Consider the following 24,111-nt stretch of genomic DNA (forward strand, 5'->3'; position numbering starts at 1 on the left):
TTCTCCAATTGACTTACTTCACTCAGCATAATACCCTCCAGTTCCATCCACGTCGAAGCAAATGGTGGGTATTTGTCGTTTCTAATGGCTGAGTAATATTCCATTGTATATATAAACCACATCTTCTTTATCCATTCATCTGTCGATGGATACCGAGGCTCCTTCCACAGTTTGGCTATTGTGGACATTGCTGCTATAAACATTGGGGTGCAGGTGTCTCAGTTTTTCACTGCATCTGTATCTTTGGCATAAATCCCCAGCAGTGCAATTGCTGGGTCGAAGGGTATGCTCTATTTTTAACTCTTTGAGGAACCTCCACACAGTTTTCCAGAGTGGCTGCAGCAGTTCACATTCCCACCAACAGTGCAAGAGGGTTCCCCTTTCTCCACATCCTCTCCAACATTTGTTGTCTCCTGTCTTGTTAATTTTCACCATGCTTCTGCATGTGGATGTCCAATTTTCCCAGCACCATTTATTGAAGAGACTGTCCTTTATCCAGTGAATAGTCTTTCCTGCTTTGTCGAATATTAGTTGACCATAGAGCTCAGGGCCCATTTCTGGATTCTCTATACTATTCCATTCTATTCTATTCTATTCTATTCTATTCTATTCTATTCTATTCTATTCACATTCCATTCTATGTGTCTGTTTTTGTGCCAGTACCACACTGTCTTAATGATCACAGCTTTGTGGTACAACCTGAAATCTGGCATTGTGATGCCCCCGGCTCTGGTTTTCTTTTTTAATATTCCCCTGGCTATTTGGGATCTTTTCTGATTCCACACAAATCTTAAGATGATTTGTTTCAACTCTCTGAAGAAAGTCCATGGTATTTTGATAGGGATTGCATTGAATGTGTAAATTGCCCTGGATAGCATTGACACTTTCATAATATTAATTCTGCCAATCCATGAGCATGGAATATTTTTCCATCTCTTTGTGTCTTCCTCAATTTCTTTCAGAAGTGTTCTGTAGTTTTTAAGGTATAGATCCTTTACCTCTTTGGTTAGGTTTATTCCTAGGGGTCTTATGCTTTTGGGTGCAATTGTAAATGGGATTGACTCCTTCATTTCCCTTTCTTCAGTCTCATTGTTAGTGTACAGAAATGCCACTGATTTCTGAGCATCGGTTTTGTATCCTGCCACACTACCGAATTGCTGTATCAGTTCTAGCAATCTTGGGGTGGAGTCTTTTGGGTTTTCTAGGTACACTATCATGTCATCTGCAAAGAGGGAGAGTTTGACTTCTTCTTTGCCAATTTTATTGCCTTTTATTTCTTTTTGTTGTCTGATTGCTGAGGCTAGGACTTCCAGTACTATGTTGAATAGCAGTGGTGAGAGTGGACATCCCTGTCGTGTTCCTGATCTTAGGGGAAAGGCTCCCAGTGTTTCCCCATTGAGAATGATATTTGCTGTGGGCTTTTCATAGATGTCTTTTAAGATGCTGAGGAATGTTCCCTCTATCCCTACACTCTGAAGAGTTTTGATCAGATATGGATGCTGTATTTTGTCAAATGTTTTCTCTGCATCTATTGAGAGGATTATATGGTTCTTGTTTCTCTTGTTGATATGATCTATCACATTGATGGCTTTACGAGTGTTGAACCAGCCTTGCATCCCGGGGATAAATCCCACTTGGTCATAATGAACAATCTTCTTAATGTACTGTTGGATCCTATTGGCTAGTATCTTGTTGAGAATTTTTGCATCTGTGTTCATCAGGGATATTAGTCTGTAATTCTCCTTTTTGGTGGGGTCTTTGTCTGGTTTTGGAATTAAAGTGATGCTGTCCTCAGAGAACGAGTTTGGAAGTATTCCATCCCTTTCTATCTTTCGGGACAGCTTTATTAGAATAGGTATGGTTTCTTCTTTAAACATTTGATAGAATTCCCCAGGGAAGCCATCTGGCCCTGGACTTTTGTGTCTTGGGAGGTTTTTGATGACTGCTTTAATTTCCTCCCTGGTTATTGGCCTGTTCAGGTTTTCTATTTCTTCCTGTTCCAGTTTTGGTAGTTTGTGGTTTTCCAGAAATGTGTCCTTTTCTTCTAGATTGCCTAATCTATTGGCATATAGCTGCTCATAATGTTTTTTAAATAATTTGTATTTCCTTGGTATTGGTTGTGATCTCTCCTTTTTCATTCATGATTTTATTAATTAGAGTCTTTTCTCTTTTGTTTTTAATAAGGCTGGCAAATGGTTTCTCTATATTATTAATTCTTTCAAAGAACCAACTCCTGGTTTTGTTGCTCTGTTCCACAGTTCTTCTGGTCTCTATTTCATTGAGTTCTGCTTGAATCTTTTTAACTCCCTTCTTCTGCTGGGTGTAGGTTTTATTTGCTGTTCCTTCTGCAGTTCCTTTAGGTGTGAGGTTAGCTTGTGTATTTGAGTTTTTTCCAATTTTTTGAGGGATGCTTGTATTGCAATGTATTTCCCTCTTAGGACTGCTTTTGCTGTATCCCAAAGATTTTGAATGGTTGTATCTTCCTTCTCATTAGTTTCCGTGAATCTTTTAATTCTTCTCTAATTTCCTGGTTGACCCTTTCATCTTTTAGCAGGATGCTCTTTAACCTCCTCGTGTTTGAATTTCTTCCAAATTTCTTCTTGTGATTGAGTTCAAGTTTCAAAGCATTATGGTCTGAAAATATGCAAGGGACAATCCCAATCTTTTGGTACCTGTTAAGACCTGATTTGTGACCCAGTATGTGGTCTATTCTGGAGAAAGTTCCATGCGCACTTGAGAAGAATGTGTATTCAGTTGCGTTTGGATGTAAAATTCTGTAAATATCTGAAATTTATCTGGTCCAGTGTATCATTTAAAGGTCTTGTTTCTTTGGTGATGTTGTGGTTAGAAAATCTGTCATTTGCAGAGAGTGTCGTGTTGAAGTCTCCCACTATTAGTGTATTATTATCTAAGTATGTCTTTACTTTGGTTATTAATTGATTGATATACTTGGTAGCTCCCACATTAGGGGCATAAATATTCATAATTGTTAGGTCCTTTTGTTGGATAAATCCTTTGAGTATGATATAGTGTCCCTCTTCATGTCTTACTATAGTCTTTGGGATAAACTTTATCTGATATGAGGATTGCTACCTGTGCTTTCTTTTGAGGACCATTTGAATGGTAAATGGTTCTCCACCCTTTCATTTTCAGGCTGTAGGTGTCCTTATGTCTAAAATGAGTCTTGGCGCCTAGAGGGTTCCTTGATGGGCTAGTGAATGGGGCAACCCCTTCGGCTGGAATTCCTGAGCCGCCAGGCTGCAGGGCAGGGGTGGGGAGCTGTTTGCCAAGCGGCAGAGCCAAGCAGACAGTGCTGTCCCGACGCCTGCCCAGCTCGAGTTCTCCGGTCACAGCCCCTGAGTCCTCCAAAGCTGCTGGACCCCAGGGAGTGCTGACCACCGCCTGAGCAGCCGGCTGAATCTGCCTCCACAATGCCGCTCTCAGGAACCCCAGCCCCCAACAAGAAGAGGAAATCCAGCAAGCTAATCATGGAACTCACTGGAGGTGGATGGGAGAGCTCAGGCCTGAACTTGGGCAAGAAGATCAGTGTCCCAAGGGATGTGATGTTGGAAGAGCTGTCGCTGCTCACTAATAGGGGCTCCAAGATGTTCAAACTGCGGCAGATGTGGGTAGAGAAATTTATTTATGAAAACCACCCTGATGTCTTCTCCGACAGCTCAATGGATCACTTCCAGAAGTTCCTTCCCACTGTTGGGGGACAGCTGGGCACAGCTGGTCAGGGATTCTCCTATAGCAAAGGCAGCAGTGGAGGCCAGGCAGGGGGAAGTGGCTCTGCCACACATCATGGCTCTGACCAGCATCACCATCAGGGCTCTGGGTCTGGATCTGGGGGTACAGGTGGTCCTGGGGGCAAGACTGGCAGAGGAGGAGCTGCTGGAACAGCAGGGGTTGGCGAAACAGGAACAGGAGACCAGATGGGTGGAGAAGGAAAACATATCACTGTGTTCAAGACCTATATTTCCCTATGGGAGCGAGCCATGGGGGTGGACTCTCAGCAGAAAGTGGAGCTTGGCATCGACTTACTGGCCTATGGGGCCAAACCTGAACTTCCCTAATATAAGTCCTTTAACAGGACGGCAATGTCTTATGGTGGATATGAGAAGGCCTCCAAACGCATGACCTTCCAGATGCCCAAGTTTGACCTGGGGCCTCTAGTGAGTGAACCCTTGGTCCTCTACAACCAGAGCCTCTCCAACAGGCCTTCTTTCAGTCGAACCCCTATTCCTTGGCTGAGCTCTGGGGAACGAGTAGATTACAATGTGGATATTGGCATCCCCTTGGATGGAGAAACAGAGGAGCTGTGAGGTGTTTCCTCCTCTACTTTGTATCAATTTTGTCTTCTCATGTTCAATTTGAAAGGGAATGCTAAGCAAGATGTCCCTACTATAAATCCAGTATCCTGGTGGGAATGGAGGGAAAAAGGAGGGAAATATCTATCTTTCCAGTCTTCACTACAAGTCCCCACTCCAAGCATCCTTCCTCACCAGCTCAGAGCTCCCCTTCCACTTGCTCTGTATGGAACCTGCTCTTTTGTGGAATTTGCTCTGCCACCAGTAACAGTCAATAAACTTCAAGGAAATGAAAAAATAAAATAAAATAAAATAAAATAAAATAAAATAAAATAAAATAAAATGAGTCTCTTGTAGACAGCAAATAGATGGGTCTTGCTTTTTCATCCAGTCTGAAACCCTGTCTTTTGATGGGATCATTAAGCCCATTCACTTTCAGAATTACTATTGAAAGATATAAATTTAGTGTCATCATAATACCTATTCAGTCCCTGTTTTTGTGGCTTCTTGGGGCTTCCTCTTTCTTTTACAGAGTCCCCCTTAATATTTCTTGCAGAGCTGGTTTGTTAGTCACATATTCTTTCAGTTTCTGCCTATCTTGGAAGCTCTTTATCTCTCCTTCTATTCTGAATGAGAGCCTTGCTGGATAGAGTATTCTTGGCTGCATGTTCTTCTCATTTAGGACCCTGAATATATCCTGCCAGCCCTTTCTGGCCTACCAGGTCTCTGTGGAGAGGTCTGCTGTTAATGTAATACTTCTCCCCATGTAAGTTAGGGATCTCTTGCCTCTTGCTGCTTTAAGGATTTTCTCTTTATCTTTGGAATTTGCAAGTTTCACTATCAAATGTTGAGGTGTTGAATGGTTTTTATTGGTTTTATGGGGGGATCTCTCTATCTCCTGGATCTGAATGCTTGTTTTCCACCCCAAGTTAGAGAAGTTCTCAGCTAAGCTTTCTGGTCCTCTGTCCCTTTTGGCACCCTCGGAAACCCCAATTAAACGTAGATTTTTCCTTCTGAAGGTGTCATTTATGTCCCTTAACCTTTCCTCATAGTCTTTTAAATGTTTTTTTTTTAAGATTTTATTTATTTATTCATGATAGACATAGAAAGAGAGAGAGAGAGGCAGAGACACAGGCAGAGGGAGAAGCAGGCTCCATGCAGGGAGCCTGACGCGGGACTCGATCCTGGGACTCCAGGATCACACCCTGGGCTAAAGGCAGGCGCTGAACCACTGAGCCACCCAGGGATCCCCCTCCTCATGGTCTTTTAATTTTTTTTCTCTTTTTTCCTCAGCTTCCTTCCTTGCCATCAATTTGTCTTCTATGTCACTCACTCTTTCTTCTACCTCATTAACCCTCTTCGTTAGGACCTCCAGTTTGGATTGCATCTCATTTAATTGATTTTTAATTTTGGCCTGATTAGCTCTAAATTCTGCAGTCATGAAGTCTCTTGAATCCTTTATGCTTTTTTCCAGAGCCACCAGCAGCTTTATAATTGTGCTTCTGAATTGGCTTTCTGACATGGAATTGTAATCCAAATTCTGTAACTCTGTAGCAGAGAGTACTATTTCTGATTCTTTCTTTTGTGGTGAGTTCTTCTTTCTAGTCATTTTGCTCAATGCAGAGTGAAAATGAGTCGTATTGAAAAAAGGAAGAAAAAAAGAAACAAAGAAACAAAACAAAATAACAAGGATAGGTATCCTCTGGTTCTATTATACTGTAATCCCTTGACTTCCCCTGGAGCCTTCCAGCACTGCTCAGTCAAGAACTTGCTTTTCTCCTGTCCTTTCAGCTGGTCTTCTGGGGGAGAGGCTGCTGTGCTGAGTCTCAGGTGTGTGCACCTGGGGGAGCTGCCCCGTCCCCTGCCGGGTGCCGGGCTCATTGGGGGCTGTTTATCCTGTGAGGCCCCGGTTCCCTGGCACCCCGCTCCGTCCCAGGCACAGGGTGACACCAGGAGGGACACCACCACTGGTGGCGGCCAGCTCTCCAGCCCTGGAGTCAGCTCCCACAGTAACTCCCGCAGTCTCCCCGTCCGCAGGGGCCTGGATGCTCTGGAGGGCGGGGGGCGCTGACCTGCACAGCTCGGGGGCGCCCGGTGGCAGGAGCGTCCTTGCTGTCCTGAGTCCTCCCGGACTCCGCCTGTCCTGGGTGGAGCGCAGGATCCTGGGCTGTGTCCCCCGCGCCCTGGGCTCCAGGGCCTGCGCTGCTGGGATCGCCCCCTGGGGTGCACAGTCCCCTCGGCGCGGAGCCGCCGCCTGAGCTGCTCCCGGGCCCGCTGGGAGCGCTCCAGCCCTTTAGAGAGCTCAGCCCGCGGTGTGTGGGGCGCTCTCCCCCCGGGGCACACTTCCTCTGTTAGTGACCCTGGGAGCCTGGGGGCTCCCCTGCCCCTCCTGGGGACCCGCCGGGTTTCCCTGTGAGCGTCTTTCCGTCCAGGAAGAATCCGGTGCTGATTTTTAAAGTTCCTGCTTTTCTGGGACTGGGCTTTCCTGGCCTGGAGTCTCTCGCCACCCCCCTTAATCCGGCTCCTTATAGGGCCCCTCCCCCACTTGATTCTTTTTTATTTTTTATTTTTTTCTGTCTTCCTACCTTGTTGGAAGTGAAAACCCTTCTTTCTGTGGCATTCCAGCTGTTCTCTCTTTAAATCTCAGGTTGAGGGATCCCTGGGTGGTGCAGCAGTTTGGCACCTGCCTTTGGCCCAGGGCGCGATCCTGGAGACCCGGGATCGAATCCCACCTCGGGCTCCCGGTGCATGGAGCTTGCCTTTCCCTCTGCCTATGTCTCTGCCTCTCTCTCTCTCTCTGTGACTATCATAAATAAATAAAAAAATGGGAAAAAAGAGATTTAAATCTCAGGTTGAATTCGTAGGTTTTCAAGATGATTTGAAAATTATCTAGTTAAGTTGGTGGGGACAGGTGACTTGAGGACCCTACTCCTCCACCATCTTGCCCCACCCCCTGAAATACTCTTTAGACAGGTTTTATTTTTTTAGATAGGTTATTTATTTATTTATTTATTTATTTATTTATTTATTTAGAAGAGACAGAGGCATAGAGAGAATCCCAAGCAGGCTGCATGCCTAGCATGGATCTCAAAATGGGGCTCCATCTCCAACCCTGAAATCATGACCTGAGCCAACATCAGGAATCAGACACTTAACCGACTGAGCCGCTAAGGTACCCCTCTTTAGATAGATTTTAAAATAAATTGGACAATCATAGGCAAAAAGGAAGGAAGGAAAGAAGGAAGGAAGGGAGAAAAGAAAGACAAAAACCTTTGCTCTGTGAGAGACCATGTGAATAGGATAAACACACAAGCTGCAGACTGAGAGAAAATATTTGCAAACCATATATCCAACAAAGGAGTGGCATCTAGAATATATACACAATTAAAACTCAACACTAAAAAAAAAAAAAAACACCAGCACCTCAAATCATCCAAGAAGATGGTCAAAGTCATGAACAGATATTTCACTGAACATGGTAAATTAGCACGTGAAAAGATATTCACCATCAGTAGCTACCAGGAAAATTCAAATTAAAACCACAGTAAGATATCACTATACACCTAGCAGAAAGGATGAAAATGAAAGTTAGTGACAACATTAAATGCTGGCAAGGAATGTGGAGAAACTAAATCACTCTTACATTACTGGTGAGAATGTAAAATGGAACAGCCATTCTTGGAAAATACTTTGATAGTTTCTCAGAAAACTAAACACACAAATACCATACAATGTAGCAATTGCACTCTTGGGCATTTATCCCAGAAAAATGAAAACTTATGCCCACATGAAAACCTGTACACAAATGTTCATAGTTGACAAATGTTCATCACAAATGTTCCTCATAATAGCCCCAAAGTGGAAACAGCCCAGAGGTCCTCCAACAGATGAATAAACAAACTGTAACACAGTCGTATCAAAAATACCACTCAGCAGGAAAAAAAAGAGAGAATGAGCATGTGAGAGAGTGAGGAAAACTATTGATAGACACAATAATTTAATCTCCAGGGAATTATACTGAGAAAAAAAAAAAGCCAATCCTAAAAAGTTATATACTCTATTATTCTTTTTATTTAACATTTAAATGTTAACATTCCAAAATTTAATATACTTTAACATTTTGAACATTTAACATTCCATAGTTTAAATTATTTAACAAATTGAAACATTTATTTACCCTATTTAATATGAAATTGGAGAAGCAGAGAACAGATTAGTGGTTTCCTGGATTAGGGATCAAGAGGGAGGGTGGGAGAAGAGGGAGGGAGGTGTGGGTATGAAAGAGAACTGGAGGGATGCTTCTTACTATAAAAGAACTATTTTGTATCTTGCATATGATTGTGGACACACAAACCAACAGATGTGATAAAATTGTGTAGAACCCCCCAACACACATACACAAGTACAATGAAATAATAAATCTGTACAAGACCAACGGATTGTATCAGTGTCAATATTTCTGGTTGTGATACTCTATTTTTTGTGAGATATTAACATTGGGGGATACTGTAGAAAGGGTACCTGGGATCTCCTTGTATTATTTCTTAAAATTGTATGTGAGCATACAGTTATCTCAGTTAACATTTCAACTGAAACAATAATACACACTCTCTGCAGGCAATATAGAAAATAAAGAAAAAATATAAAGAGGACAAATAAAAGAATGCTCAATTTTATCACCTAGAAATAAACAACTGTTAAGATTTTGAAGTATATCCTTCCAGACTTTAAAAATTCATATTAAACATATTGGTATCATATTGTTTTATAAGCTACTGTTTTTCCCTTAATAAACCGTGAGCAGTTTTCCATATCATTATATTTCCTATAATCATTATTTCTGACGACTATATATAATTCCTTCATATGGGAAAATCATAATCTATTTACTCAATCCCTTGTTTTGTTCAAATTTTCTCTATTATGAGAAATTTTCAATGAATATCTTTGCAGATAATCTTTGAGATCATGACCTAAGCTGAAGCCAAGAGTCATATGCTTAACAGACCGAGTCACCCAGGTGCCCCATGAAAACTTTTCTTTCTTACCACAACTTTTTCTTGTTCACCATTCATCTCACCATTATTGATTGAGTGGCTTCACTTTTCTTCAAATTCACATTCTAAAAGTCATTTTTGTCAGATACTAAATTCTGGTGTGTTTGGAGTTGCTTTCAAAGATTTCTGTAGTGTCCCCTTATTTTGCTTACTGTTGGAAAAGTCTCACTTTGTTTTATTGATTGCATTGATTTGTCTATTGTAATGCCTGGAAATACAAGCATTTATTTTATTATTATGCTTTTAAAAGTTTTCCTGACTATTTTCAGCAACATATTTGACAAATCTTTTACTGCCTTGAGCATCCAACTAAATGTGTATGTAGATTATACCCTGTACTTCCATTTCTCTGCCTGCTAAATTCTGATAGAGAACATCTATTGAGTGCTTTGTGCCAGGCACACAAGTATTTTTACACACATCAACTCATTTAATATTTAATATTAGCAGTGACCCTATAAGCTATGTATGTTCGCTGGTTGTGTTCTACAGAATGGAAATGGAAACAGAGAGAGTTTAAGTAAGCTCACCAAGGTCACATAGCTAGTGTGTGGCTGAGCTAGCTATGGCGCATACCAGGTTCACTAAGTCCGGGCAGTCCAGAGCTCACTATCTGTCGAACAGTCTAGCTAGGACTAATATTATCTTGATTTTTTTTTTTTTTTTTGCTTAAACTGGAAATATTATGAGGTAATAAGCCTCATATTACAATGACTAAAAACAATGTCCTATTCTATAGCAATATATTTTTTCCTCTAAAATGATGAAGGAGGGCAGCTCCTGTGGCCCAGCGGTTTAGCGCCACCTTCAGCCCAGGGCGTGACCCTGGAGACCAGGGATCGAGTCCCGCATCGGGCTTCCTGCATGGAGCCTGCTTCTCCCTCTGCTTGTATCTCTGCCTCTTTCTCTCTCGGTGTCTCTCATGAATAAATAAATAAAATCTTTAAAAAAATAAAATAAAATGATAAAGGATATAATTTTCTTTTCTTTCTTCTTCTTCTTCTTTTTTTTTTTTTTTTTTTTTTTTTAGAATTTTCTTTACATTATAGCATAGCGCTGAGAATTCTGAATCTCTATAAAGGAGAAAACGAGAGGCTGCAAAACTAAGGCTGGAAGGACCCTGAACTGGGCAATAGGAAAACTAGGTTCTAGTACTTCTATTGGTGCTAACTAGCTTAACCACCACAAAAAAATATCTTCCTTATTAGTTTGTAAGTCTTACAAAAATGCCACTATTACAAATTCATTACTCAAGGTTAACTCTCTAGGGTGTAACTAGCCCTGGTGACATAATACTTGTTGGGGCATGTGTTATCTATACTATGGTGTGATTTCAATTCCTCCCAGCTGAGAAATGATCCCTGACCTGATAGAAGTCATCACAGTCCAAAGGAAAGACGGAAATAGAAGGTGTTATTCTGGAGCCTGGAGAGGAGAAAGGCTCTAAGAGTACAGGATGTGTGGTGGGAGACCACAGTTACAAACAGCCAGTTGAACAATAAGTAACCTCATGTGACAGAAGTGAAGGAGGAGATTGGAAGGAGCAGGAGGGTCCCACGGAGAGGAAGGAGGTGGGGAGAGGCTCCTGTACTTGAAGTTTTCTCAGGACTAGGGTTGGGATCACCTGAGCATTCTAGAAGGAGGACTTCCTCTGGAGATCTAGGAGGGAGGAAGGGAATATGAGTGGAGACCACACCCTTGACATTCACCCAGAGGCTTGGAGTTTCATTGGAAATGCTGCCTGAGAAGCTCTGTCTAGGGGCATGCAAGCTTACACATGCATACCATAAAAGGAGATAGCATTTTAGACTTTCCTCAAATCCTCATGGCTGTGGATTTCTTCAACAAAGTTCATGGAACATCATGCCTCTACCAAATCTTCCCCCATTTGTCACTACCACGGTGATGCTGATCTTGAAATCAATTCCCAGTAACTCCAAACAACTTATCTTGACATAACTTTTCTTTTAAGTGTTACTCAGTCACTCAGTTTCCCAGTTCCCTATTCCCAGGAGAAGAGCATATTTTTGTGAGCAGATCATATCAAAAGCAGATAGCCAGCAAGCCTATGAGTGGGCTCACTCTAATGAAATGGCAATACCTGGTCTAATGAACTCTGACCAGATGGTGGGATCACCTGATTTACTGTCCAATCAGCTAGAGTGTGAGATGTCAAGTATTTCCTGCCTACTGACAGTCCCTTCTGTGAGGGTACAATAATATTCTCCTCTGCTCTATTCCACTACCACCTTTAGAATGCCTATCCATACATCCAAGTCCAATTCAGCACTACCTCCTTCATGGAGTTTCTGCTGTTCCTCTCAGCCAAATGTGATATTTGTCTCATTTCAGTTCCCACATGCGTGGTTTGCATCTCTGTATAACAGTCATTATATCCTACGGCCTGTTATAATGCCCTTGTTTCTTACACTCATATACACATATCTTCTAATAGTAAATGGACTGTATGCTCCTCCAATGCAACTTCATATTTTTGACTTGTTAAATATAATTGACAACCAATTTGCTTAGGGTCCTCAGGTATCAGTGGACCACCTGCATGAAAAACACCTATGGCACCTGTTAGAGTACAGATTCCTTGACCCTGTCCCAGACCTAATGAATCAGAATGGGAAGAGGACCAAGGCCCACAAATCTGAGTACTACCAAGTCTCCCAAGAGATTTCTACATACACGATTATCTGAATTCTCCACTCTAGCAATTGCTTATCCTCATGAAGGTCTGCAGCTTTCCACACAGTAAACCATAGAAAGAACTGTGACTAGCTGTGAGCAACCAAGACGGCTCCCATTCAAGGCCTGAGCAAGCACAGTCTCCTTTCTCCAGCCCTTCACTAATCTGAACCTCCAAGTGCACATGATGTCCTGTCTTCACCATAGCCTGTGAAGAGACTCTGATGGCTTTTCACATGACAAGAGCAGCTGCTGTTGCCCATGGCACTTTCGTAACCCTAGCTCAGGAGAAAAGCCTGAGAATAATTCATTGAGTCCTGCCTCTAGATGCTGAACAAGATAGAAAAACTGTCTTGCCCTCCACCACCTTGCTGACTGAACACAAACTTTGTGGTTTCTCAGTGAGGTGGCAAAGATAGCAGATGGCTAGAGTGTTTTGTGTGTGTGTGTGTGTATGGACACCATCTGCTTCTCACAATATAGATGGGAACTCCTCTGTGACTTAAGCTGGAGCTTAGGCTCTAGGGTTGGGATTCTGTACCCCAGCTGTTCATCAGAATCACATGGGCACCTTAAAAAAATCCCCATGGCCAGGCTGCATCCCAGATCAGTAAGATCAGAACCTCTGTGGGTGGGACCTGGCATCAGAACATTTTAACGCACAGGCAGTTAAAAAGCCTCTGTGCAACAGGAAGTTAAAATATTAGTTGATCTATAGGAATTAACAACCTTCACTCATTGATCAGGCGAAGCCACAATGGCAAAGATGGCAAAAACATGAAACTGAAATATGGCAAAATTCTGACACTGTCAGATCTGAAGCAGTGGCTTTCTCAGCCTCAGGCGAAGCATCTCACCGATGCAATTCAAATTCTGTTAGACAAGGCGATTTTACAACTGGCACTCTGAACAGCTCAGTCCTTGGTAAAATGGAAAAAGCCTTTTGTCACAGAGGTTATAGGAACCCTGTGGGCTGTCAGGACTCTCCATTCTGCCTGCAGGTTCACAGATCTGTGTGTGTGTGTGTGTGTGTGCATGTTTGTATTTTCCATATTTTTTCTTTTCAAAATGGTTGTTATTGAATTTGACAGAAAGGAAGGCAAGAAAGAAGTGATGGAGTGCTGCCATACAGTCTTGTCTGTTTCTATTTGCCTTAATAAATATTTGTCAATGACATCATGTCAGTTACTAAGCTCACCACTAGATGGATATTATCTTGCTCAATTCCAACAGCTCTGTGAGATGAGTGTTATTCCCTATCTACAGATAAGGAAATTGAAGAGCACAGAGATTAAATTTGCCTGACATCTGATCAAATCCAAACCGATTTGACTTAAAAATCCAGGCTCTTAGCCACATTTTACTGCCTCTTAGAGCATTTTGGTGGTCATATGCATGCCTTTTACCAAATGCCAAGTTTTAATAAAATGTGCTTTTTACCTTAAGGAACACCAGAATTTACTGATCAGACCCATAATTACAGTTTATAGATCTTTATAGATGCACAACGATCAAAGTTACTAAGGTAAATGTTTGCTGACAAAAGGATGAATGGACAAATGATGGATAAATCAATGTATGGATAGATAAATATATTAATGAGGTATCTAATGTCAATCTTTACTATTTTTATTTTTAGGTTAATCTCCTTGGGAGCCCCTGGGTGGCTCAATGGTTGAGTATCTGCCTTTGGCTTAGGTCATAATCCCTAGGTCCTGGGGTCAAGTCCTGCATCAGGCTCCCTGCAGGGAGCCTGCTTCTCCCTCTGCCTATGTCTCTGCATCTCTCTGTGTCTCTTATGAATAAATAAATAAAATCTTAAAAAAAATTAATCTCCTTGGGGGGAGAAAAACTATATTTTGTTAACCATTGACTCCATGCCTGGCATAGTGACTGGCACTCACTATGTAAGGAAAAAGTAGGTACAGGCCATGGAATCCAAAATTATTCTGTTGGTAGAATTTGAAAAAAATAAATTTTAATATCTTTCCATAGAGTAAGAAGGTCTGCATCTTACCTAAATTCAGGAAAAAAGAGTACCAAAGATGTGGCTGAAAATTTTAAAGTGTTGGGAACTTTTCTTGTTTTTTTTTTTTTTTTTTCTGTAAAATAAGCATCCGTGCATTTGGAAAATATGAATTTTTAAATATAGTTAGCTCTTCAATAACACAGGGATTAAAGGCACCAATCCCTACACAAGTAGGGAATCCACATATAACTTTTGACTCCCTAAAACATAACTAATAATAGCCTACTGTTGAATGGAAGCCTTACCAATAACGGTAACAGTCAACACATATTTTGTATGGTGTGTACTATATTCTTAGAACAAAGTAAGCTAGAGAAGAGAAAGTGTTATTCAGAAAATCACAAGGAAGGGAAAATATATTTACAGATCTGTACATACATGTACTGAAAAAATGTCTGCATGTAAGTGAACCCTGTAGTTCAAGGGTCGTATGGTTTTTAAGGGCCAACTGAATCTTTTTCACTTTAATTTTATTTCTCAGTGTCAGGTATACAAAGTTTCAGGGTTAACCCCATGCAAACACTCAGGAGAACTACAAACAATCATAATGTTACTTCAATCGTGGGAAGGCAAGTGGAATTCTGTTTAGCATACAAAGAGCTCATATGATCTGATAAGCACCAGACCCCTCAGAGTTGTGAAGTGGAAGTATTCTGGCTCTTTGGGGACACTTTCAGGCTATTCTTCTTCATCCTAAACTCTTCTTCTTTTTGGTTCACACTGTACAGACTATACCATGCTCTACCCACCTTGGCATAACAGTCCGCTGATCACCTCTTTGCTTCCTGCTCCTATTGACTGAAGGGCCTTGCTGTCTACATGGCTCCCACCATTACTCTTGAAGATTCCATCATGCGGGAGTGTAACATCCCTCCATTTCAGTTCCGTAACCTCCCTATTCCTAATGATCTCCATTCCTCCACAGCCACCCATGTTTGCATTCTGTACTTGTTACCACCAGAAATTCATCACCTCATAAATCATAACTTCGGACATCCCATTTCTCATCCCTGACCTCCCCTTTGTAGCTTTCCCACTTGGCCTCATTGAGATTTTAGATTCATGGATCCTTTTGCCTTGGTTCTTTTGTGGTTTGAGGGTTTTGTTTGTATTTCTCTCCTCCTTTCCCCCATACTAGCTTAGATTCCTGGGCACATGCTTATATTTGTCCCGTTGCAAATATGCTGGGCTTACTGAGCTGCTTCTTTCACAGCATCTACTCACAGGACTCCAGTCCTAGATGAACCACCCACCTCCCCCTGTGGCTGTGCCTGAGCAACTGTGTATTATAACAAGAGTCACAAAATCAATCCAGGTTAGTATCACAATAAAATCTCAATGACAGATTTCAGTGGGTGTTTACTTTGTTCTCTATGAAGAACTCAATCTTTTGTTCTCTGGAAAGTTTGAGTTCCTGCTCTTCCCAACCACTATTTCTCTGACCTCCTTTGACCCTGACTCTCAGAAGACCACCTGTAGCAGATATTGTAGTTTTGTCCTTAATTATGAAATCCTGATTTTATTTCAGTGACATGGAATCACATTTGAGCAAATGTTTCTGCACTAATCTGCCTGAAAATGTTCTACTGGTCCTCTATTCTCACATCACTCTGGCAATTACCCTTTTTGGCTTTATAGAATAAATTCATGCATTTCACCTTTTTTAAATCTTACCATGCAGAATTGTACAGTGATGTAAGCTCTGATGCAGTAAATCAAGGGAGATTTCAAAATATTATCAGAGAAGCTTCTTTAATTAAGGCATCATAAACTTATAATAGGAATTCATGGCTTTTTGATATATTTCCAATAGAAGTGAAGCATAGTTTTGGAAATGGGACATTTGACCTATGTCAGGATATCTTGAATTATGATATAGAGTGTGGGAGGGATGAAAACTTTCATTTAATGACTTCTAAGAAATGTTAAAGGTGGTGTACCTTGTTTTGTCTTTGGCAAGATTCCAGGATTTCCCTGTCTTGGAATTCATATATTCAAGATTTTTTTTTAAAAAGATTTTATTTGTTCATGAGAGACACAGAGAGAGACAGAGACAGAGACACAGGCAGAGAGAGAAGCCAGCCCCCTGCAGGGAGGCCGTTGTGGGACTCCATCTGAGACCCCAGGACCACGCCCTGGGCTGAAGGCAGGCACTAAACCACCGAGCCACCTAGGGATCCCTCCATATATTCAAGATTGTAATAAGCACGCTGGCTAGTACCAATCTGCATGAGAGCTACTCTCTGAATCTTTACCATTCACGGTAGTGAAAAGTATCAGGTGAATACTTTTCTTTTATCTGTGTCTCTGATTGTGCCTCAGTTGTGTATTTTGTTGGATTTCAAGGAAGAAGAGGTGAAAGGTTCTGTGCTGACTTCCCATAGGTAACAATACAGCTTAGAGTAAAATACCACGAATTACAGTTAATGTTTTATTTATTTGTTCAGACTAGTAGGATAACATTTTCACGACTATATACCAAAAAATTATTGAATATTGTAAATCCACATTCATTTTTCCTTAAGTGAACATCTTCAACTGGCTGTCTACATCAAGCATGCCCTTGCTAGTTGATTTAAACCTACCATCCTTGTACATGTTTTGGACTATCCCAACAGAAATATGCAGTGGATTCTACTATGCTCTTACCAACTAGTGCTACAACATTGTACAACCCCAGGGAGCACCATTCTCAGGCAGTCCCATTAACAACCATCATTACATATTTTGTAAGCCTGAATTGACAAGTGCCCATTATCTTCTGCCCCTCTTTCTCTCGTATTTTCTGTAACTTTTCACAGCATAGATTTAACTATATTATGAAAAGTAGAGTTTCTATTTATGTTCAAGTTTAGGACAATAAGTTCATTAAATGCAAACTAGGATGTGAATTATTTTCATCCTCTCAGATGAAGATACTCAATTCTCATAATTCTAACTGCTTAGTCCTGGGCTTTATGATTAAGGGAGAAAACTAAACCCTAATTTGTTTAAGCAGCTTTTAGTTGGGCATTTTGTTACTTGCAGCCAAAGCATCCCAAACTGACTCACCCTCTTAATTCATTTGTCACAGAGGATAGAGACAGTGCCTCCCAACCGTGAATCCCACAGAATTTCTTGGACCCCACACACTCTTTCTCTCCTTCTTCCACAGTAGAGGGAACATCTGTCCTCTGATCAAAAGTCATTCAGCCACATGTGGTTTGCCTTCCAGCTGAGGACCTTGCTCTGGTAATCATTGTCTCTGTTTTGCATCTTCAGCCTCTTACTCTCCACCCAAACTTTCCAAACAACGTTCAAAGCCTCTTATATATTCCACTCTCAAACAAACAACAAACAAAAAATACCTCCCTTGATGATACGTTCTTCACTGCCTGTATTCCTATTGTTCTCTCATTTCCAGCCAAGGCTCACTCATCCTCTCTACTTCCTTTCCTTCTTCTATGCCATCAATCTATAAAAAGAACTCCTACTAAGATCATTGTGACAGTTATGTTGCTAAATCCAACAGATGCTTCTCAGCCTTATCGTATTTCACTTCTTAGCAGCATTTGATACCATTGACTATTGACGACACTCTTATCTGTCTCCTATCAGACCACATACTCATGGCTTACTACCACTCCTGTGGCCAGGGCATCTCAAACTCCTGTTCTGATTCCTCCTCAAGCTGCTTCTGAATGTTGGCCCTCTTCATGGCTCTCTCCTAGCCTTTCTCCTCCTCCTCTTCTTCTTCCTCCTCCTCCTCTTCCTTCTTCCTCCTCCTCCTCTTTCTTCTTCTTCTTCTTCTTCTTCTTCTTCTTCTTCTTCTTCTTCTTCTTCTTCTTTTTCTGTTCTGTCATCCCAGAATGATCTCATCTGTGTAGGCAGCTGACTCTCAATTGTGTAAGATGCTGAAGATACAAAACAGAGAGGATGACTACCAGAGTGAGGTCCTTATCTGTCAATGGCATCTGGGCTTTTTCCATATTTTGGCTATTGTGGACATTGCTGCTATAAACATTGGAGTGCAGGTGCCCCTTTAGATCACTACTTTTGTATCTTTGGGGATAAATACCTAATAGTGCAATTGCTGCCCTAATCATAGGGCAGCTCTATTAACTTCTTGAGGCTCCATACTGTTTTCCAGAGTGGCTGTACCAGTTTGCATTCCCTCCAATAGCATAAGAGGGTTCCCCTTTCTTCACAACCTTGCCAACATCCGTTGTTTCCTGACTTGTTAATTTTAGCCATTCTGACTGGTGTGAGGTGGTATCTCATTGTGGTTTTGGTTTGTATTTCCCTGATGATGAGTGATGTTGAACATTTTTTTCATGTGTCTGTTAGTCATTTGTATATCTTCTTTTAAGAAATGTCTGTTCATGTCTTTGCTCATTTTTTGACTGGATTTTTGGGTTTTTGGGTGTTGAGTGCAACGAGCTCTTTACAGATTTTGGATACTAGCCCTTTGTCTGATATGCCATTTGCAAATATCTTCTCCCATTCCATAGGCTGCCTTTTAGTTTTGTTAATTATTTCCTTTGCTGTGCAAAAGCTTTTTATATGCATGAAGTCCCAATGGTTCATTTTTGTTTTTGTGGAGACATGTCTAGTAAGAAGTTACTGAGGCCAAGGTCAAAGAACTTGCTATCTGTATTTTCCTCTAGGATTTTTATGGATGTCTGTTTCACATTTAGATCTTTCATCCATTTTTAATTCATTTTTGTGTATAAGAAGGTGGTCCAGTTTTGTTCTTTTGCATATGACTATCCAGTTTTCCCAACACCATTTGTTGAAGAGACTTTTTTCCATTGGATAGTGTTCCTGCTTTGTTGAAGATTAGTTGACTACATAGTTGAGGGTCCATTTCTGGGTTCTCTAGTCTGTTCCACTGATCTATTTGTCTGTTTTTCTGTCAGTGCCATACTGTCTTGATGATTACAGCTTAGTAATACAGCTGAAGTTGGAATTGTGATACATCCAGCCATGGTTTTCTTTTTCAACATTACTCTGGCTATTCAGGATCTTTTCTGGTTCCACACTAATTTTAGAATTGTTTCTTCTAAGTCTGTGAAAAATGCTGGTGTTATTTTGATAGGGACTGCATTGAATATGTAGATTGCCTTGGGCAGTATAGACATTTTAACAACATTTATTCTTCCAATCCATGAGCATGGAATGTTTTTCTGTTTTTTTCTTTTTTTAATGTTTATTTATTTATTGTTATTTAAATTTAAGTAACATATAATATATTATTAGTTTCAAAGATAGTTTGTCTCTGATTCATCTGCTGCGTATAACACCCAGTGCTCATTCCATCAAGTGCCCTCCTTAATGCCCATCACTCAGTTACCCCATCCCCCCACCCACCTCGCCTACAGCAACCTTCAGTTTGTTTCTTCTAGTTAAGTCTCTTATGGTTTGTCTCCTCTCAGATTTTGTCTTATTTTTCCCTCCCTTCCTCTATGATTATCTGTTTTGTTTAAGTTCCTTTTATACATATATATATACTTTTTATTGAAGTTCGATTTGCCAACATATAGTATAACACCCACTGCTTATCTCATCAAGTGCCCTCCTCAATGCTGGTCACCCAGTCACCCCATCCCCCTGCCTGCCTCCCCTTCCACTACCCTTTGTTCCTTTCCCAGAGTTAGGAGTCTCTCATGGTTTGTTACCCTCTCTAATTTTTCCCACTCATTTTCCCTCCTTTCCCTATAATCCCTTTCACTATTTCTTACATGAGTGAGAGCATGATAATTGTCTTTCTCTGATTGACTTATTTCACATAACATAATACCCTCTAGTTCCATTCACATTATTGCAAATAGTTAAGATTTCGTTTTTTGATGGCTGAGTAGTATTCCACTATAAATATATACCACGTCTTCGTTATGCATTCATCTGCTGATGGACATCTGTGCTCTTTCCGTATTTTGGCTATCATGGACGTTGCCACTATAAACACTGGGGTGCAGTTGTCCCTTCGAATCACCATATTTGCATCTTTTGGATAAATACCTAGTAGTGCAATTGTGTTTTTTCATTTCTTTGTGCTTGACATGGCCCTTACCTTCCATCTCACCTCCCTCCTTCAACCCCAACTTCAATTCCAAATAAGACATCTCCAAGTCCTACAAATTTTACCTCTAAAATATCCCCTGTATCAATCTACTTCTAGTTGTTTCTGTCCTAACAACAATTTAAACCACCACAGGCTTTTATCATAGCTTCTTAACTGATTTTCCTCTATATTTTCTCTAATTCATTCTTCACACATAAGCCTGGCAATGATTGAAAAGATAAAGTTGATCATGCCATTTCCCAGCTTAGCACACCCCTTCAATGGCTACTCATTTCACTTGAATAAAACTCTGTTATCTTTGGGTTTTTTAAAACTTTTTTTAGTCAAATATGATGAATAAACAGTGCTGTATTAATCTTAGATGTAAAATAAATCTCAGGTGTTCAACAATCCTATATATTACTCAGTGCTCATCACCAGAAGTGTATCCTTGTTTTTAATATAGTTGACACACAATGTTACATTAGTTTGAGGTGTACAACTTAGTGATTTGACAAGTTTATACATGATGCTATGTTCACCACAAGTGAAGTTACCATTTGTCCCATTACCTTGTTATTACAATATCATTGATGGTATTCCTTATGCCGTGGCCTTTATTCCTGTGACTTATTCATTCCATAACTGGGAACCTGTATCTTCCTTCCCCCTTCACCCATTTTGCCCAACTTCCCACCCCCCTCTCCTCTGGCAGCCATCAGTTTATTTTCTGTAAAAAAAAAAAAAAAGTCTGCTAACTTTGGTGTTGCCTTTAAAGCATTGCATAATTTATCTCCCTCTTACCAGCCCAGTCTCATCACGTGTCTCTCCCCTTGGCTCCCTGTGACCCAACCACATTAGCCTCCTTCGGTTCCTTGAGAGCGCCAAGTTCTTGGCTTATCCAGGATCTGCTCAGTGTACAATGCTATTTTCCAGGCTTTGCCTTCCAGTCTAAATTTAAATGTCATTTCCTCAAAAAGTTCTTTCCTGACACCTCAACCCAAGTTTTACCCCTGCCATTACTCCATACACAATGTTTATCATTGGTTGGATGCAATTTTCCCACCTTTTTTTCATATTTCTAAAGTGCTCCTATGAACATTTTTACACATGTGAGCAAGAGTTCCTCTAAGGAAGTGTTTTTTAAACTGAGGGTCCCAATCCATTTTTTAAAAAAATATGAGAGAAAAATAAATTAGAGAAAAATAGAATAAAAATACTGGAGTGCGTTGCATTTAACAAGTGTAAGCTTAGTTTTGTGAAACTTTTTTTTTCCAGTGTATGTGTATGTGTGCGTGTGTGAGTGTGTGTGTGTGTGTGTGTGTATGTTAGATTACAAGGTAAAATAGATTTATTACTGCAGGTCAAAGTAAAAAAATGGGACAAATATTTAGAGTATATTTTAGGAAGGTGTATCTTGGCTCATAATCTCCAATTATAATTTTAAACACAAATATAGGAAATCAGAAACTCCAGTGGGGGAAAATTTTATATATATAAATATATATATTCTTAGAATAAAATATCTTACAGATATTATATAAGAGGTAAGTTATTTCTGTAGGAATCGGTGTTGTTCAAGTATACAGAGCAGTGACAGAAACCAGGAGGTCTGAAGTTTTAGCATGCATTCTCTTTCCATAACTTTCCACATCACCAATTTACATTATAGCTAGAAATAAATCCTTCATGTTTATTTAAACACTAAAAGTGCAGAACACATTTATTTTATTGTGTAAAAGTCTACTGGAAAAATCCTGGCTGCTTAGGATAGTAATCCCCCATCCATGGACCAAATACCATCTCCATGTGCTGTTTTCTATTCTCGGTTCCACTTGGTGCACCACCGCCCTTTCACCCACCTTTACTGCACAGCAAAGACCTGTCACTGTGCCAGCCCTGCCAAGCCAGAGCAGACAGCTGCCTCTGTGGAGGCCTCGAAGGAAACCAAAGGACAATCTACCCTGAAATATCCACCCAGTGCCTGATTTCCCACTGTTTGGTGTCAGCCAGAAGACCCTTGTTAAAATTCAAATGCTTCAGTTTGAAAGAAGTCGCATTTTTCATCCATTGGTTTTTCAAAGCTGGAGCAGGACCTTGAATGAATGGGATTGGAAATAAGTTAGCTCCTCCAGCAGGCTGAGGTGGGAAGCAGCAATGGAATCTTGAGTGAGTGAGGAGGCAGCAAGATGTGGAAAAGATGGGCTGGAGACAAATTCTTCCTACCCAGAAGTTTTGATGTGCCTATAAATACTCCTCCTGTTACTGTGGGGACATGTTGGAAGCAGTAGGACTCAGAGCCACATGTCAACTCCATTCTGTTCAACCTCATTCACACACTGTGTGCGCTGTGAGGTTTCAGGCACTGCCCCACATCACACTCCTCAAACGTGGTTTCCCAGAAGTTGATATTTGGAATATAGAAACTGACAAAGTTTTGGATACCCATCTGGCTTATGTGTCACCCTTTTATTTCTATTGTAATTATCTTTAGGACTGGCCTGCCCCTTCTTGTAGCCAGCTTTGTTTTTTCAATCATCTCCAAATAGATATTCCATTTGAGTGAAACCAGTACTGCCCTGTAGCCCAAGCCAGCAACAAAAAAGAAGAACGTTAGATTTCAAAAGCAATAAAAGAAAACAAAACCAGACAGAGAACAGGTCTGTTTCTTGGGACACATCAACCTTAACACCACATTGCCGGAGTCACTTTTTATTGAAGATGACAAACAGATAAAATCCCTCTGTCGCTGATGTAAGTAAGAAGTCTTGGTAAGAAGAGCAGTAAGGAGAACTCAGGTCCAGGCTGAGACTGCTGGGCCAAGATTCTGTTGTGGGGTGGGGGTGGGGGTTGTGAATGATCTCCTTGCCTCAGATATATAAGACTTGATTTGATTTTGCTCCCAGGAGTCCGTGGGCTCTGAGTTTGGGGGCAGCGGCAGAGAGGCAGAGTTCCTCATCTTCAGAACTCACATCTTCTACTTCATCACTCACTCACTCGCAAAGTGTTGGTTACACTCATTCACAATGAGGTATAAATGACAAATATGGCCCCTTGTTTGGTTTTGACCCTCTTCCTCCTAGAAATTCACAGTGCACATTAGCATATTGAAGTATGGAGAAGCCCCAGAGAAGGAACCTATCTAATTTTGTTTTATCCAAGGTGTCCCAACTTATCTGACCATGGACTTTTTTGTGCCCTCAGGATAATTTCACATTTTAGGGGACACTAGCACTGGGACAAATGCATTCCCTTAAGTTAAATGAATGAGTCTCTCATTCATTCATTCTTCTTTCAACAAATAGTTACTGAGGCACCAGTGGGTAAAATGGGCACCTTCATGAAGCTTCTGTTCTTTAAACAATGCTTGTCTTCCCCCCATTAATAAAATAATCACACAGGTGGGACATTGCTGAGACTCCTGAAGACACCTGAAGATAAGGTACTAACCAGATGAACAGGGAGGAAGTGCGAGGAGATCAATGTTCCAGGGAGAGGGAACACAGAGACCGATATCTGGCATTAGGAGAAAGCATGTGCTATTCAAGAAGCAGAGTGAGAACTTTCTTCCTGTTTGAAGCTGAGGTGGGTAGAGGCCAGAACATGTCAGGAAGTTGATTGAGAAAGGGTTTGTTTTGGCCCGAGGGTCCTTCTCAGTGCCACTAAAATCACACCACCTCTGTGCAGTCAGCACTTGCCAGGTCAGGGCCAGAGGCTATCTGAGGCCACTGCACAGCAGGCATTCATGCCCTTGGTTTCCAGAGGAGGAAACAAAGGTCAGAGGAGCATGTGACCTTCCCAAGAGCATACAGCTTACTCGGGTCAGAATCAGAATTTAAACTCCAGTCTGTCTGAGTCCAAAGCCATGTCCTAAACTAACAACCCTGGGAGACAGCTCTCTGCTCTAAAGGCCTGTGCTTTTAGGTGCTCTAGAGAGGCCATTATGCATAGCCTCTCTAGACCACCTAGTTTCTAAAG

General features: G+C 41.0%; 1 protein-coding gene and 1 long non-coding RNA gene across 2 annotated transcripts in view; both read left to right on the forward strand.

Annotated features, from left to right (window-relative positions):
* LOC119872995 overlaps positions 1 to 24,111 on the forward strand; it is a 38,566-nt gene that overhangs the window by 11,923 nt on the left and 2,532 nt on the right. Inside the window, exons 2-3 of the long non-coding RNA XR_005362883.1 lie at positions 15,304 to 15,405; positions 23,535 to 23,718. This is a non-coding gene — a long non-coding RNA (uncharacterized LOC119872995). The remainder of the gene's footprint in view (positions 1 to 15,303; positions 15,406 to 23,534; positions 23,719 to 24,111) is intronic.
* On the forward strand, positions 3,345 to 4,340 carry LOC100683263 (myozenin-1-like). Its single transcript, XM_038544038.1, is given in 1 exon segment — positions 3,345 to 4,340. A coding segment is annotated over 1 exon segment (894 nt). The 5' UTR covers positions 3,345 to 3,431; the 3' UTR covers positions 4,326 to 4,340.

This window comes from Canis lupus, chromosome 8 (genome assembly GCF_011100685.1).
Source record: "Canis lupus familiaris isolate Mischka breed German Shepherd chromosome 8, alternate assembly UU_Cfam_GSD_1.0, whole genome shotgun sequence".
Lineage (NCBI taxonomy): Eukaryota > Metazoa > Chordata > Mammalia > Carnivora > Canidae > Canis > Canis lupus.